The 17,878-nt window shown below is 40.5% G+C and overlaps 1 protein-coding gene across 1 annotated transcript in view; it reads right to left on the bottom strand.

Moving 5' to 3' along the window:
- Positions 1-7,491: 7,491 nt before the first annotated feature.
- The window catches only part of LOC128700080 (COX assembly mitochondrial protein homolog), a 20,996-nt gene continuing 10,609 nt past the window's right edge, over positions 7,492-17,878 (bottom strand). Inside the window, exons 3-4 of the mRNA XM_070098746.1 lie at positions 12,880-12,992; positions 7,492-7,647 (exon numbers count right to left, since the gene is read on the bottom strand). Coding sequence (XP_069954847.1) covers positions 7,549-7,647; positions 12,880-12,992 — 212 coding nt within the window. The 3' untranslated portion in view covers positions 7,492-7,548. The remainder of the gene's footprint in view (positions 7,648-12,879; positions 12,993-17,878) is intronic.

Genomic DNA, 17,878 nt, shown 5'->3' with positions numbered 1-17,878 from the left:
AATTTATTTTAGCCTAACCCAACTAAATATATTTTAGATTTGTTTACAAAAATTTAATACTAAACAAACACAGTGAAATATATTTTTTTCGTTAGGTTCAGAATGATTTTGGCGAAATTATTGCATACACAAATTTTCGCTTGTCCTATATGGCAAGGTGAGCGTTGCTATTTAAGCCAAGATCGCAAGTTCTGCCTATTCGGCACGACATATATATATATATATATATATATATATATATATATATATATATATATATATATATATATATCTATATATATATCTATATATGTGTGTGGGTGTGTGTGTGGGTGTGGGTGTGTGTGTGTGTGTGTGTGTGTGTGTGTGTGTGTGTGTGTTTGTGTGTGTGCATACACAAACTGTTGTAAAAAGGACAAGTCGGTCACTCGAATACTGCATACGTAGACAAGGTCTACCTCTAGTGCAAAAGATACCTTGATAGCACAGAGATGGAGTATACATGAGGTTTGAGGGGTATGTTACAAACACACATTTCTATGTGTTTCTCAAAACTTACATTACAAAAAACTCATCTACTATGATCAAAAATTTTAAAGGGGTGGACTGGAAAGCCAGCGGAACGCCTCGGTCAGATGACCAAACGCTCCAATGGCAGGTCATCATCTGACTAAGACCCACGTCAGGAAACACTTTTCCTGTTTCCAGATGAACGTTACCTAACCTAATCTCATCTAGCTCCTCAGAGCTGGCGCATGCACCCAGGATACAACAGGCATTACCCCTCTGAACTTCAGCACTGAGTCGTTGGAACAGAAAACTAGCTGACCATGGATCCTTAGTTGCCCTGATAAGTATTTTGCCTAGCTCCTTGAAGAACTTGAATGCACTGTTTCCTCATGGGGAAGGACTTTGGAGTAATAATGTCAGAGGATCTTACTTTCAAAGATCACAACAGTGTCATTATCACAGCTGCAAGAAAAATGATAGGATGGATATTTAGAACCTTCTAAACAAGGGATGCCAAGCGAATGGAATACTGCTTTACACAAATAGTCCCTTTCAATGCAAGAGAAGTTGCTTATCTGGATAATATACAGAGAACCTTCACTGCACATATAAGTATAATTAAGCATCTCGGTTACTGGGACCGTTTGAAGTTCCTTGACCTGTACTCCTTGGAATGCAGGAAAGAATGATACATAATTTACACCTAGAAAATCCTGCAGGGACTGATCCCAAACCTGCACATAAAAATCACTCCCTACAAAAGCAAAAGACTAAGCAGATGTTAGAACATACCCCCTATGAAACACAGGGGTGCCATGAGTACACTAAGAGAAAACACAGTAAGTGTCAAGGGCCCAAGACTTCAAATAGCCTCCCAGCATATACAAGGGGAATTGACAATAGACCCCTGACTATCTTCAAGAAAACTGGACAGATACCTAAAGTCAGTACCTGACCAGCTGGGCTGTGGTTTGTACATTGGATTGCATGTAGCCAGCAGTAACAGCCTGGTTGATCAGGCCCTGATCCACCAGGCGGCCTGGTTATGATCAAGCTACTGGGGCACTGACCCTGAAACACCCTCCAGGTAGACTCCAGGCATGGGCTAAGGGGTCTCTGAGCCTATGGAACAAACATGCCGAGGAAGATACCACTGATCTTCAGAATGATCTAAACTATTACATGTATAGTGGTCAGAGAGATATCAGACTAAGTTCAATATGGAAAAGTACAAAATTCTAATACGTACTTTTATTACTTATTACCTCCTCTTGCTACCCATCCATTGCTCCACCACACTTGCGAAAAAAGCTTCTATTGTTATTGTTTATTTTTCTTTCTTTCAACACATTGGCCGTATCCCACCGAGGCGGGGTGGCCCAAAAGGAAAAACGAAAGTTTCTCCTTTTACATTTAGTAATATATACAGGAGAAGGGGTTACTAGCCCCTTGCTCCCGGCATTTTAGTTGCCTCTGACAACACGCATGGCTTATGGAGGAAGAACTCTGTTCCACTTCCCCATGGAGATAAGAGGAAATAAACAAGAACAAGAACTAGAAAGAAAATAGAAGAAAACCCCGAGGGGTGTGTATATATATGCTTGTACATGTATGTACAGTGTGACCTAAGTGTAAGCAGAAGTAGCAAGACATACCTGAAATCTTGCATGTTTATGAGACAGACAAAAGACACCAGCAATCCTACCATCATGTAAAACAATTACAGGCTTATTATTATATTTATGGGGAGGCTCTAAACATATAGAAGTCATACAGAGCATGGGAAAAAGAAAGCAATTAGGTTTGATCCAAGGAAATATATGGCAGCTCCAAGTCCCTGGAGTAAGAGCCCATCACTGCTATCCTATCACAACTTTTCCTCAATTTACAATTGTGATACAGTATCATGTTCTCCCTGTTAAAAGTGCTAAGCAATAATTGTTATTCATTAAGTATGTTTTTGAAACTAATGAGGATATCTTTAGCATTTGCAAAGTTTTATTGAAATTCATATTTTTGGTGGCAGCAGCATCAACAGCAACATTAGGTATCGGAGGCTGTACAAGATGAAGTTCACTTCTCTCAGTCAAAACCAAATCACAGCCACAACAAATTTTGATGAGTAGGGAAATGTTCCTGCATTTTAGGCTGAAAAAAAAGAGGGTGGGGAGTTCTCAGATATTTTACCATGTTTGAGACTTCTTGGTCTACATTCAGAATATGGAGGAATCAGAATCTATCAATACTTAATTCACGAATGTATGCTGTGATGGTGTCTATCATTTCAATATCAGTAGGGAAATGATTTTATGACGAGTGAAACAGATTTAAATGCAGGAGTAGAATAGGGACGATTATGATAAAATGGATTGGGAGACTGTAAGGATCTCTCATCTTCAACACAATTATCATACATGAATGGTATACAATACCGACAAGATGAAAATTAGACACGTGTGACATTTGGGTATCTTTAATTGTAGACGTTTTGCCAACCAGTGGCTTTATCAATGCAGATTCTAGGACATAACTTGAAGACAGTAGAACTATGTGCAAAAGATGAGGTAAACAGTCCCTCAGCCTTGGAGTTGGTGTGTAGAGCACCGTGCTTGTGCTCCAGAATCTCTTCAACTCCGGTGCTTACACACCAATTCCAAGGCTGAAAGACTGATTACTTCATCTTTTGTATATAGTTCTACTGTCTTCAAGTTATGTCCTAGACTCTGTATTGATAAAGCCACTGGTTGGCAAAACGTCTACAATTAAAGATAGCACGTGTCTAATTTTTATCACAATTTTCATAGGGATACAAAGCACTTGTAGGGAAGTGAGTAGGGAGGATTCACGGGAAGCATAGAAGTGACAGTATATGATTAGGCAGATTATGTGGATAACTTAGAAGAGAGCTGAAGAGAAGAGGAAGGGGGCAAGGAAAAGGAATTCTGAGGAAGGAAACAAAGAAGATTGTGGACAGTCGTGGATGAACTTTCTGCCTACCATCAGAAGAGTGGGAAGAGAGAACTGTATAGGCTGCTTGAACAACAGATGAAACAGTTGATGAGAAGAGGACATTGGAAACTGAATTTGAAGCTAAAGAGGGATAGTCTCTCAAGCCAATACCCCTCAAGGAAGGTTCCTTGATGTTGGTGAGGGGCTCTTGATTTAGGGAATTGGATCTGTGCTCCAGTTCCCTGAATTAAGCCTGAATGCCTTCCACATCCCCCCCCCAGGCGCTGTATAATTCTCCGGGTTTAGCACTTCCCCCTTGATTATAATAATAATAATAATCTCAAGCCAATATCTCGAACTGGTTAAGCATGAAAGGTGCTGGAGGGATGTATGAATCAAATGAGAGGTGACAAGATTGCATGGAATCACTGGCAAGTGGTCAGTTTGACAAAGATGGTTTATGGCTTGGACATATGATAATGCCCTCCCCCTTCTTCAGAAAACAAATCTTATATTCTTTAAACATGGCACAAACAAAAATATGAAAGATGAGCTCCAAAACAGTTTCAGCAACAAGCAGTGGACAGTTTGCAGGAGGCGTTACTATGGGTAAGAAAGGCAGATAGGGTATGGCCATAATGTCAGTACAGTGGACCCCCGACATTCGATAAATCCGACATTCGATGCATTTTAACTCAAAAATTTCACCTCAACATTCGATGGAAAACCCGATATTTGATACGATTCGTACGAGACGTGTCCACGTGTGGCCTGAACTGCCCCGTGTGTGCCAGTGTTTACAAGCCAGCCAGTGTGCGCGCATCTAAGGATACATTCAGTACATTCCATATTATCTATATTATCACTGTTTTTGGTACTTGTTTCTGCAAAATAAGTAACCATGGGCCCCAAGAAAGCTCTAGTGCCAACCCTGTGGTAAAAAGGGTGAAAATTAGTATGGAAATTAAGAAAGATTTTGAAGGGTTTGGGGCTAACCCTGAGACGCCTATGCCAGTTGTGGAATCCATTGTGCCTACTTCAAAGATTAAGGAAATGTGTGCAAAGTGGGTTGAACTGCAAACCTTTATGGATGAAAATCACCCTAACACAGCTATTGCAAGCCGTGCTGGTGACTATTACAATGACAATGTTATGGCTCATTTTAGACTAATCTTAAAGGAATGGGAGGTACAAAGCTCTATGGACAGATATGTTGTGCGACAGAGGTCCAGTGACTCTCATGCTGGTCCTAGTGGCATTAAAAGAAGAAGGGAAGTAACCCCGGAAAAGGACTTGCTACCTTAAGTCCTAATGGAAGGGGATTCCCCTTCTAAACACTAACACCATCCACACTCTCCCCTCCTCCCATCCCATCAATCATCACCAGATCTTCATTAAAGGTAAGTTGTTAATCTATTATTATTGTTGTTATTGTAATTATTCTATTGCATTAAATTTAATATTTCATGTGGTAAATTTTTTTTTTTCACACTTTTGGGTGTCTTGCACGAATTAATTTGATTTCCATTATTTCTTATGGGGAAAATTAATTCGACTTTCGATATTTTCGACATTCAATGAGCTCTCAGGAAAGGATTAATATCGAATGTCGGGGGTCCACTGTACTTGTGACATTGTTGGGAAGTGGACAAGAGTTTTGTTAGTCAAGAAATAATTTTCTGAACAGACTGTGGAGTACAACTTTCAGCCATCAAAAATAAGTTTGTCAATGTTACTTGAGCATTTCTGTTGGCTGCTCCAAGAATGGAAAAAGGTACTTTCTTTGACTATGGGTATCTGGCATTTCAGTTCATGGTAGATATTGCTTAACTCCGTGGGCTCATTATGAAAAGTTACCTTGAGCCAATTGAGGTGAGGATCACTTGGCTATTTAACTGAGACAGGCGTATGACAGGGTGGATAGGGGGGCAATGTGGCAGATGTTGCAGGTGTATGGTGTAGGAGGTACGTTACTGAAAGCAGTGAAGAGTTTTTATGAGGATAGTGAGGCTCAAGTTAGAGTATGTAGGAAAGAGAGAAACTATTTCCCAGTAAAAGTAGGCCTTAGACAAGGATGTGTGATGTCACCGTGGTTGTTTAATATATTTATAGATGGGGTTGTAAGAGAAGTAAATGCGAGGGTCTTGGCAAGAGGCATGAAGTTAAAAGATAAAGAATCACACATAAAGTGGGAGTTGTCACAGTTGCTCTTTGCAACTGTGATGAAAGATTGGATATCAGATTGGAGGGAGAGAGTATGGAGGAGGTGAATGTATTCAGATATTTGGGAGTGGACGTGTCAGCGGAGGGTCTATGAAAGATGAGGTGAATCATAAAATTGATGAGGGGAAAAGGGTGAGTGGTGCACTTAGGAGTCTGTGGAGACAAAGAACTTTGTCCTTGGAGGCAAAGAGGGGAATGTATGAGAGTATAGTTTTACCAACGCTCTTATATGGGTGTGAAGCATGGGTGATGAATGTTGCAGCGAGGAGAAGGCTGGAGGCAGTGGAGATGTCATATCTGAGGGAAATGTGTGGTGTGAATATAATGCAGAGAATTCGTAGTTTGGAAGTTAGGAGGAGGTGCGGGATTACCAAAACTGTTGTCCAGAGGGCTGAGGAAGGGTTGTTGAGGTGGTTCGGACATGTAGAGAGAATGGAGCGAAACAGAGTGACTTCAAGAGTGTATCAGTCTGTAGTGGAAGGAAGGCGGGGTAGGGGTCGGCCTAGGAAAGGTTGGAGGGAGGGGGTAAAGGAGGTTTTGTGTGCGAAGGGCTTGGACTTCCAGCAGGCATGCGTGAGCATGTTTGATAGGAGTGAATGGAGACAAATGGTTTTTAATACTTGACGTGCTGTTGGAGTGTGAGCAAAGTAACATTTATGAAGGGGTTCAGAGAAACCGGCAGGCCGGACTTGAGTCCTGGAGATGGGAAATACAGTGCCTGCACTCTGAAGGAGGGGTGTTAATGTTGCAGTTTAAAAACTGTAGTGTAAAGCACCCTTCTGGCAAGACAGTGATGGAGTGAACGATGGTGAAAGTTCTTCTTTTTCGGGCCACCCTGCCTTGGTGGGAATCGGCCAGTGTGATAATAAAAAAAAAAAAAAAAGTTTATGAATGTCTGAAATATGGTAGCTGTGGAGGCACAACGACTTGTAAATCTCTTGTGATTACTGTCTTTGCAGAGGCGTTCAAATACAACAGTTCAGAAATCTCTCCAAACTGCCAATATCCCAAAACCTTCCTTTAAAGTGCACACATTGTACTTCCTTCCCACCTGCAGGACTCAAGTCTGGTTAACCAGTTTCGGTGAATCTCTTCACAAAATATTACCCTGCTCACACTCCAGCAGCTCAACAAGTCCCAAAAACCATTCATCTCCACTCACTCCTGTCTAACATGCTCACACATGCCTGCTGTATGTCCAAGTCTCTTGTACACAAAACCTCTTTTACCCCTGCTCTCCATCCTTTCCTAGGACAACCCCTATCCCTCCTTCCCTCCACTACAGATTAATACACCCTCCAAGTTATCCTATTTTGCTCCATTCTCTCTAAATGACGAAACCACCTCAATAACCCCCTCCTCAGCCCTCTGAGTAATACTTTTAGTAACTCCATACCTCCTCCTAATTTCCACACTACGAATTCTCTGCATAATATTTATGCCACATATTGCCCTTAGGCAACATTTCCACTGCCCCCACCCTCCTCCCCACTGCAACATTCACAACCCATGCTTCACACTCATATGAGTGTTGGTACCACTATACTCTTATACATTCCCTTCTTTGCCTCCATGGATAATGTTCTTTGTCTCCACACACTACTCTCATTAAATGACAATACAGTACATGTTTACAACACCAGATATAACTAATTTAAGAACTTAATTATGTAACAGGATGTTTAAACCCAAACACTGGATAGTATATGTTGAGCATGGAAAAAAATATTTTCATCTTTGGACATACAAAATTTAACATAAAAAAAGTTTTTATAAAGGACAAGACTGCCCAAAATTAAATTAGGGATTATTTTTTTTATAAAAACTACATTATATATAGTATATATATTTACAGTGTGTATACAGTTTTAAACAACCATTTTAGCTCTAGAAGCCTGTGGTGGGCAGCCTTCCTCTCTCTTTACTTGACAATCCTGTTCTTCGGTATTCACTGCGTTCTTCTAGATAGATGTTTTTGCAGTGCTCCTGGGGAAGAAAATATCTGTAACATATTTTATATTTAATACAGTCATAATGCCAACAAGTGGTTAAAAGGTAATGCAGTGAAATAATGTACTCAGGTTATCCAGTGCTCAGTGTTTAGTTACTTGTGTAGTTTTTTAGTCTCCAGTGGGTGTAGCACAGAGTACCTGCTCCTTAATTTCACTTCAAACATCATAACACTATTTGCAAAGAAATGTTTTCTAGTACCCTTTTTTGGCATCAATTTTTTCTCCTCAGTTTGTAATCATGGCCTCTCATACTTTCTGAGAGGTCTGAGCCTTGATCAAGCTAATGAACATTTCAGGCTTGTGTTTGATTCATGGAAAGTCTTAGCTAATCATTGTACAGTGATAAAATTGTGTCCTATTATTTTTATTATTACAGCATTTTGTTGCCTGACCTAGTATAATAAATAAACTAGCCATTTGCCATAAGTAGTCTGAGTCTACCTTGGAGATGATATCTTGATGAACGTAGTACAGTGGTACCTAGAGTTACGAACTTAATTCATTCCAGAAGGCTGTTAGAGTGCTGATACCAAACTAATTTGTTCCCATGAAGAATAATGTAAATTAGATTAGTCCATTTCAGACCCCCAAAAATACACTTACAAAAGCACTTACAAAACTACACTTACATAACTGTTCGAGTTGGGAGCTGTTTGAAACTCGAGATACCACTGTATATTAGCAACCAATTTAAGCATTTACAGAGCTGCTCGGCAATGCTATGCTGGCTTTGTAGGTGGTACAGAGGAAGGTTGCATTAGCTATGTGCTCACCTTTTTTTTTTTTTTTTCACCCATGAGGAATATATGCTGGCTAGGAGTAAGGAGGTATGTAATTTAAATGCACTGATCTATCATTTAGGATGTGGCAATTTAAAGTATTTAGGCTTTGTGCCATTTTCAAAATTATCATGTCTAGTGAGAGCCTGTTGGTGCCCTGTTAGGGTATATATTTCAACAGAAATAGGCAACACCTTTGAGTGCTAAAGCTACCCAGCTCTGATTTTAGTAAAGTACAGGCGGGCCTTACTTTACAACACTTCGCTTTACAAAGTTTCACCAATACAGCAGTTTTCAATTACAGTGGACCCTCAGTTATCGGCCGTAATCCGTTCCAGAAGGTCGGCCTAAAACCGAAATAATATTTCCCATAAGAGTTAATGTAAATACAATTAATCCATTCCAGACACCCAAAAATATTAACAAAAAATACATTTTTTAAAGATTAATTATAATTTTATATACACAAAACAATGAGAACTAAATAAAATAAATAAATGAACATTTAAATCACTATTACATACCTTTATTGAAGACTCTTGTTGGTTTCTGGAAGACAGGGAGGAGGAGAGAGGGAGGACTGATTATTGTTTGTAAGGGGAATCCCCTTCTATAAGGACTTCGGGTATCAAAGCCCTCTATGGGGTTACTTCCCTCCCTGGCTGCTACACTCCCTGCATGCCTGGTACACCCCCTGCCTCCCTGCTACACTCCCTGCCTCCCTGCTACACTCCCTCCCTCCATGCTACACTCCCTGCCTCCCTTCCACACCATATGTGTAAAGAACCTAGGATAATCCAAAAAGTCAGACAGAGTGACTTATTTCCATTGGGGTCCTGCCTGCTACACTCCCTGCCTCCCTGCTGAACTCCCTTTTGCAACATTAGCTTCCTTGATTTCTTCTTTCTTTGCCAGGATGGAAGTGATTGTTGATTTGGATTTCCTATACATCCTGGCAAGTTCTAGCACTCAAACACCACTCTCATACTTTTCAGCAACTTCTTTCTTAAATTCCATTGTGTTTCCCACTTTCTTTACCAAAGGAACTTTCTTTGGGCCCATGGTTGCTTCTTATGCAGTTGCACTCAATCAATAACCACAAAAAACAATGGATTATAGCATAATGTTTGGATGAATGAGCAGAAGTTTCCTCACTTGCCAAGAGACACAGCCAGACTGACTCACGAATGCGCCAGCGGCTGGCAGCGGGCGGGTGGACGCGTCCAATACGGCCGATAAGTGAAATAACGACTGATGATCGGAATAAAATTTCGACCCAAAACCAGGGCGATAACCGAGTTGGCTGATAACCAAGGGTCCACTGTATAACCATTCTTCATTTATTCAGACTTCCTACAATAAATATATTTCCCACTCACTATAAGCTAAGGAAGAAAATATTTTAAGGTAAGGAATATGTGTACAGCCTCTCCTAACTTAGCAACGTTCTTGTTTACTGACAACTCAAACTTATCATGGGCTCTCTGACCAGTATGCATACCTAAATAATGCATATTACAGCTGATTTCCTCTATTTTGTTTACTGCAATATACAATAAACTACTGTATAAACATTTAAAAATATACCAGAAATGTTATAAATGGTTCAAAGGTGACATTAAAACAAAATCAAAGATGGTCGACACAAACCCACTACCATCATAGTATGCTCCTCACTTAGCAACAAATTCATTTAATAATGTGGTCTTAAGACCGGAACTCCGTCGTTAAGTGAGAAGAGGCTGTACTGAATACGGCTATATCACTTACTTAATATATGATAGTGTAAACATGTTATCAGGCTTTTATATACAGTGGACCCCCGCATAGCGACTTTAATCCGTGCAAGAGGGCTCATTGTTATGCGAAATGATCGGTATGCGAATGAATTTTCCTCATAAGAAATAATGGAAATCAAATTAATCCGTGCAAGACACCCAAAAGTATGAAAAAAAAAATTTTTACCACATGAAATGTTAATTTTAATACACACAAACTGAAAAAGGCATGCACAATTACATGACACTTACTTTTATTGAAGATCTGGTGATGATTGATGGGATGGGAGGAGGGGAGAGAGAGTGTTAGTGTTTAGAAGGGGAATCCCCTTCCATTAAGACTTGAGGTGTCGAGTCCTTTTCTGGGGTTACTTCCCTTCTTCTGTTAATGCCACTAGGACCAGCTTCAGAGTCACTGGACTTCTTTCGCACAACATATCTGTCCATAGTGGCCTGTACCTCTCGTTCCTTTATGACTTCCCTAAAGTGTTTCACAACATTGTCAGTGTACAGGTTGCCAACACAGCTTGCAATAGCTGTGTGAGGGTGATTTTCATCCATGAAGGTTTGCACTTCAAGCCACTTTGCACAGATTTCCTTAATCTTTGTAGTAGGCAACTTCTTCAATTTCTCTCTCCTCTCCTCTGAACCAGTTTCCTCAGGTCTGGCCTCTTGCTGTTGAAGTTGATCTATCAGCTCATCAGTGGTTAGTTCTTCATTGTCCTCCTCCACCAACTCTTCCACATCATCCCCACTAACCTCCAACCCTAAGGACTTTCCCAATGCCACAATGGATTCCTCAACTGGCATAATCCTCTCAGGGTTAGCTTCAAACCCTTCAAAATCCCTTTTGTCTACACATTCTGGCCACAGTTTCTTCCAAGCAGAGTTCAAGGTCTTCTTAGTCACTCCCTCCCAAGCCTTACCTATAAGCTTTACACAATTGAGGATATTAAAGTGCTCTCTCCAAAACTCTCTTAGAGTCAGTTGAGTTTCTGAGGTCACTACAAAGCACCTTTCAAACAGAGCTTTTGTGTACAGTTTTTTGAAGTTTGCAATAACCTGCTGGTCCATGGGCTGCAGGAGAGGAGTGGTATTAGGAGGCAAAAACTTCACCTTAATGAATTTCATGTCCCCATAAAGTCGCTCTGCCACATCTGTAGGATGACCAGGGGCATTGTCTAACACCAGGAGGCACTTAAGTTCTAATTTCTTTTCAGTTAGGTAATCTTTCACATTGGGGGCAAATGCATGGTGTAACCAGTCATAGAAAAAGTCCCTAGTGACCCATGCCTTACTGTTTGCCCTCCACAGCACACACAAATTCTCCTTGAGGACATTCTTTTGCCTGAACGGTCTGGGAGTTTCAGAGTGATACACTAATAAAGGCTTCACTTTGCAATCACCAGTAGCATTGGAACACATCAACAAAGTAAGCCTGTCTTTCATAGGCTTATGTCCTGGGAGTGCCTTTTCCTCCTGAGTAATGTAGGTCCTGCTTGGCATTTTCTTCCAAAACAGGCCTGTTTCATCACAATTAAACACTTGTTCAGGTTTCAGTCCTTCACTGTCTATGTACTCCTTGAATTCCTGCACATATTTTTCAGCTGCTTTGTGGTAAGAACTGGCAGCCTCACCATGCCTTATCACACTATGTATACCACTACGCTTCTTAAATCTCTCAAACCAACCTTTGCTGGCCTTAAATTCACTCACATCATCACTAGTTGCAGGCATTTTTTTAATTAAATCCTCATGCAACTTCCTAGCCTTTTCGCTTATGATCGCTTGAGAGACGCTATCTCCTGCTAGCTGTTTTTCATTTATCCACACCAATAAGAGTCTCTCAACATCTTCCATCACTTGCGATCTCTGTTTCGAAAACACAGTTAAACCTTTGGCAAGAACAGCTTCCTTGATTGCCTTTCTGTTGCCCACAATAGTAGCGATGGTTGATTTGGGTTTCTTGTACAACCTGGCCAGGTCGGCGACACGCACTCCACTTTCATACTTATCAATGATCTCTTTCTTCATCTCTATAGTAATTCTCACCCTTATTGCTGTAGGGTTGGCACTAGAAGCTTTCTTGGGGCCCATGGTCACTTATTTTGCAGATAAAATCACCAAAAACACTGTAATAATACGAAATGTTCCGATTGTATGCTTGGATGTTACCGCGGAGGCTGGCTGGTAAACAATGCCACCGGCGACACATGTGAGGCTGGCTAAGGGCGCACATTGGATGCGTCTTGGACGAAGAGCGGTGAGCGGGTTTTTGAGCGGTATGCGAGGCAAAATTTTTGCGAAAAAAGCGAGCGGTATGCGGATTGTACGTTATGTGATGCCGACTGTATGCAGGGGTCCACTGTACATTTGAAAGTGAAAAAAAAGGTTGTAAAGCAATTTTTGCTTTACAGCAGTAGTCCAGAACCTAACCTGCTGTATATGTGGGGCCCTCCTGTAGTTATTTCAGTGTAATATATGGGCAATGGTCTGGAGTTTTAGACTCACTTGCCATGGGTTCAAACCTCACCCATGCCACTGTTTGTTCGTAATTGTGTTATTACGATTTCGTTAGCCATGAAATGGATGTGTTACTCTTGCAGCTAGCCAGCCAGGCTACATGAACACATAGTACTGACTACTAACCTTAAACCCCTCATCATTGTACCACTTGGTGAGGCAGTCCCAGAGGGCAGTATTTTGTGGTCGACATTTGACTACCATTGAAAAGCTTGAATCCTTGCAGCACTTTGTAAATTCTGTTGGGAATAAACTTAATTATAGCATCTGTCTATTTTGAATTAATTTCCTTTTACAAAATAATTGAAATAACCATTTATCTTTATGCTAGATACATATAATTCGAGTAGCATATTGTGATTCTAAATGCTGTACAGTATTACAATAATAATACGTAATATGATGATAATATTATTATTATTATTACGTATTATTATTATGTGCGTATTATGTGCGTGGATGTAGTGCGGATGACAAGAAACAGATGATTGCTGATGTTATGAATGAAAAGAAGTTGGATGTCCTGGCCCTAAGCGAAACAAAGCTGAAGGGGGTAGGGGAGTTTCGGTGGGGGGAAATAAATGGGATTAAATCTGGAGTATCTGAGAGAGTTAGAGCAAAGGAAGGGGTAGCAGTAATATTGAAGGATCAGTTATGGAAGGAGAAAAGAGAATATGAATGTGTAAATTCAAGAATTATGTGGATTAAAGTAGTAGGTTGGTAGACAGCAACCACCCAGGGAAGTACTACCGTCCTGCCAGATGACTGTGAAACAGAAACCTGTAACTGTTTTGCATGATGGTAGGATTGCTGGTTTCTTTTTCTGTCTCATAAACACGCTAGATAACAGGGATATCTTGCTACTCCTACTTACACTTTGGTCACACTTCACAGACACGCACATGCATATATATATACATACATCTAGGTTTTCCCCCTTTTTCTAAATAGCTCTTGTTCTTCTTTATTTCTTCTATTGTCCATGGGGAAGTGGAAAAGAATCTTTCCTCCGTAAGCCATGCGTGTCGTATGAGGCGACTAAAATGCCGGGAGCAATGGGCTAGTAACCCCTTCTCCTGTAGACATTTACTAAAAACAGAGAAGAAGAAAAACTTTATAAAACTGGGATGCTTAAATGTGCGTGGATGTAGTGCGGATGACAAGAAACAGATGATTGCTGATGTTATGAATGAAAAGAAGTTGGATGTCCTGGCCCTAAGCGAAACAAAGCTGAAGGGGGTAGGGGAGTTTCAGTGGGGGGAAATAAATGGGATTAAATCTGGAGTATCTGAGAGAGTTAGAGCAAAGGAAGGGGTAGCAGTAATGTTAAATGATCAGTTATGGAAGGAGAAAAGAGAATATGAATGTGTAAATTCAAGAATTATGTGGATTAAAGTAAAGGTTGGATGCGAAAAGTGGGTCATAATAAGCGTGTATGCACCTGGAGAAGAGAGGAATATAGAGGAGAGAGAGAGATTTTGGGAGATGTTAAGTGAATGTATAGGAGCCTTTGAACCAAGTGAGAGAGTAATTGTGGTAGGGGACCTGAATGCTAAAGTAGGAGAAACTTTTAGAGAGGGTGTGGTAGGTAAGTTTGGGGTGCCAGGTGTTTACCTGGAGTTTACCTGGAGAGAGTTTCGGGGGTCAACGCCCCCGCGGCCCGGTCTGTGACCATGGGAGCCCTTTGATTGAACTTTGTATAGAAAGGGGTTTAGTTATAGGTAATACATATTTTAAGAAAAAGAGGATAAATAAGTATACAAGATATGATGTAGGGCAAAATGACAGTAGTTTGTTGGATTATGTATTGGTAGATAAAAGACTGTTGAGTAGACTTCAGGATGTACATGTTTATAGAGGGGCCACAGATATATCAGATCACTTTCTAGTTGTAGCTACACTGAGAGTAAAAGGTAGATGGGATACAAGGAGAATAGAAGCATCAGGGAAGAGAGAGGTGAAGGTTTATAAACTAAAAGAGGAGGCAGTTAGGGTAAGATATAAACAGCTATTGGAGGATAGATGGGCTAATGAGAGCATAGGCAATGGGGTCGAAGAGGTATGGGGTAGGTTTAAAAATGTAGTGTTAAGGTGTTCAGCAGAAGTTTGTGGTTACAGGAAAGTGGGTGCGGGAGGGAAGAGGAGCGATTGGTGGAATGATGATGTGAAGAGAGTAGTAAGGGAGAAAAAGTTAGCATATGAGAAGTTTTTACAAAGTAGAAGTGATGCAAGGAGGGAAGAGTATATGGAGAAAAAGAGAGAGGTTAAGAGAGTGGTGAAGCAATGTAAAAAGAAAGCAAATGAGAGAGTGGGTGAGATGTTATCAACAAATTTTGTTGAAAATAAGAAAAAGTTTTGGAGTGAGATTAACAAGTTAAGGAAGCCTAGAGAACAAATAGATTTGCCAGTTAAAAATAGGAGAGGAGAGTTATTAAATGGAGAGTTAGAGGTATTGGGAAGATGGAGGGAATATTTTGGGGAATTGTTAAATGTTGATGAAGATAGGGAAGCTGTGATTTCGTGTGTAGGGCAAGGAGGAATAACATCTTGTAGGAGTGAGGAAGAGCCAGTTGTGAGTGTGGGGGAAGTTCGTGAGGCAGTAGGTCAAATGAAAGGGGGTAAGGCAGCCGGGATTGATGGGATAAAGATAGAAATGTTAAAAGCAGGTGGGGATATAGTTTTGGAGTGGTTGGTGCAATTATTTAATAAATGTATGGAAGAGGGTAAGGTACCTAGGGATTGGCAGAGAGCATGCATAGTTCCTTTGTATAAAGGCAAAGGGGACAAAAGAGAGTGCAAAAATTATAGGGGGATAAGTCTGTTGACTATACCTGGTAAAGTGTATGGTAGAGTTATTATTGAAAGAATTAAGAGTAAGACGAGGCTGTATTCAGTGATATTTACATGGAGGAAACAAAAGATGTGTCTGTCATCATATTACATCACACAGGATATGGTGCATACATGAAGTCTCTCCCTCCAATCTGATATTCAATCTTTCATCACCTAATCTTTTTGTTATCCTCATAACCTTACTCTTTCCTGTATTCACCTTTAATTTTCTTCTTTTGCACACCCTACCAAATTCATCCACCAATCTCTGCAACTTCTCTTCAGAATCTCCCAAGAGCACAGTGTCATCAGCAAAGAGCAGCTGTGACAACTCCCACTTTGTGTGTGATTCTTTATCTTTTAACTCCACGCCTCTTGCCAAGACCCTCGCATTTACTTCTCTTACAACCCCATCTATAAATATATTAAACAACCACGGTGACATCACACATCCTTGTCTAAGGCCTACTTTTACTGGGAAAAAATTTCCCTCTTTCCTACATACTCTAACTTGAGCCTCACTATCCTCGTAAAAACTCTTCACTGCTTTCAGTAACCTACCTCCTACACCATACACTTGCAACATCTGCCACATTGCCCCCCTATCCACCCTGTCATACGCCTTTTCCAAATCCATAAATGCCACAAAGACCTCTTTAGCCTTATCTAAATACTGTTCACTTATATGTTTCACTGTAAACACCTGGTCCACACACCCCCTACCTTTCCTAAAGCCTCCTTGTTCATCTGCTATCCTATTCTCCGTCTTACTCTTAATTCTTTCAATTATAACTCTACCATACACTTTACCAGGTACACTCAACAGACTTATCCCCCTATAATTTTTGCACTCTCTTTTATCCCCTTTGCCTTTATACAAAGGAACTATGCATGCTCTCTGCCAATCCCTAGGTACCTTACCCTCTTCCATACATTTATTAAATAATTGCACCAACCACTCCAAAACTATATCCCCACCTGCTTTTAACATTTCTATCTTTATCCCATCAATCCCGGCTGCCTTACCCCCTTTCATTTTACCTACTGCCTCACGAACTTCCCCCACACTCACAACTGGCTCTTCCTCACTCCTACAAGATGTTATTCCTCCTTGCCCTATACACGAAATCACAGCTTCCTAATTAAATTTATCAGCCAGAGTTTAAAGACTTCAGTAAGGTGCTTACTGAGGATGAGGAAGGAAAGAGAAGTCTTACAGTTTTGTTTAATGCTTATCAAATGCCTGGCAATCAATTAACCTAAACATTAACGTCAATGAACACATGAATATATATGAATATACATGAACATATACAGCTTTTGTGTTAAACTGTTTGTCCTGTTCTGGACTGTTTTATATGCACTGCATATTATGGCATCAAATACATATTTTTTCTCAAAATAAGTCTAGAAAATTTACCCAGCGTCTTGGAAATTGAAGGTTACACTGCTCGTAAGCCTCAACCTAAGCCTACAGAAGTGTTTTGATACCAGACAGTAATCTAAGCTCTTGTATATAACCCAATAATGAATCATGTTAACTATTTTGTATAAAATAATGAATAACAAAAATAATCATAAAAATTCATTGGCACTTAGCACTGGTGGGCTAAGGTAAACAAGGCAATGGAGTCGGATGGACTATGGGTAGTATCAGTAGGCTAATTTGCTTGTTTACCACCAAACCATCTGGTAATAATATTTTTACTCACCTCAAATGATCCTGATATTAAGGGAAGATTTTTTTTTTTTAACAAGTCGGCCGTCTCCCGCCGAGGCAGGGTGACCCAAAAAGATAGAAAGTCCCCAAAAAGAAAATACTTTCATCATCATTCAACTCTTTCACCTCACTCACACATAATCACTGTTTTTGCAGAGGTGCTCAGAACACAACAGCTTAGAAGCATATACGTATAAAGATACACAACATATACAGTCAAATTTCAGTTTTCTTATGCCCTAGTTTTCGTATGATTCGGTTTTCGATTACTTTTTTTGTCGAAATTTTGTCCCCGTTTTCGTACATCCGCTCAGCTTTCGTACAGTTGAAAATGGTCCATACCAAACTTGTCCGCCTGCGTGCGTGACTCGGCCACTCATTTCACACTCCAGTGTGTGTGTGTGTGTGTGTGTGTACTCACCTAGTTGTACTCGCCTAGTTGAGGTTGCAGGGGTCGATTCCAAGCTCCTGGCCCTGCCTCTTCACTGGTCGCTACTAGGTCACTCTCCCTGATCCGTGAGCTTTATCATACCTCTGTTTAAAGATGTATGGATCCTGCCTCCACTACATCGC

Source organism: Cherax quadricarinatus, chromosome 64, assembly GCF_038502225.1.
Source record: "Cherax quadricarinatus isolate ZL_2023a chromosome 64, ASM3850222v1, whole genome shotgun sequence".
NCBI classification, from domain to species: Eukaryota; Metazoa; Arthropoda; class Malacostraca; order Decapoda; family Parastacidae; genus Cherax; species Cherax quadricarinatus.
The sequence above is the reverse complement of the archived record's forward strand: the minus strand, read 5'-3'. Positions and strand labels throughout refer to the sequence as shown.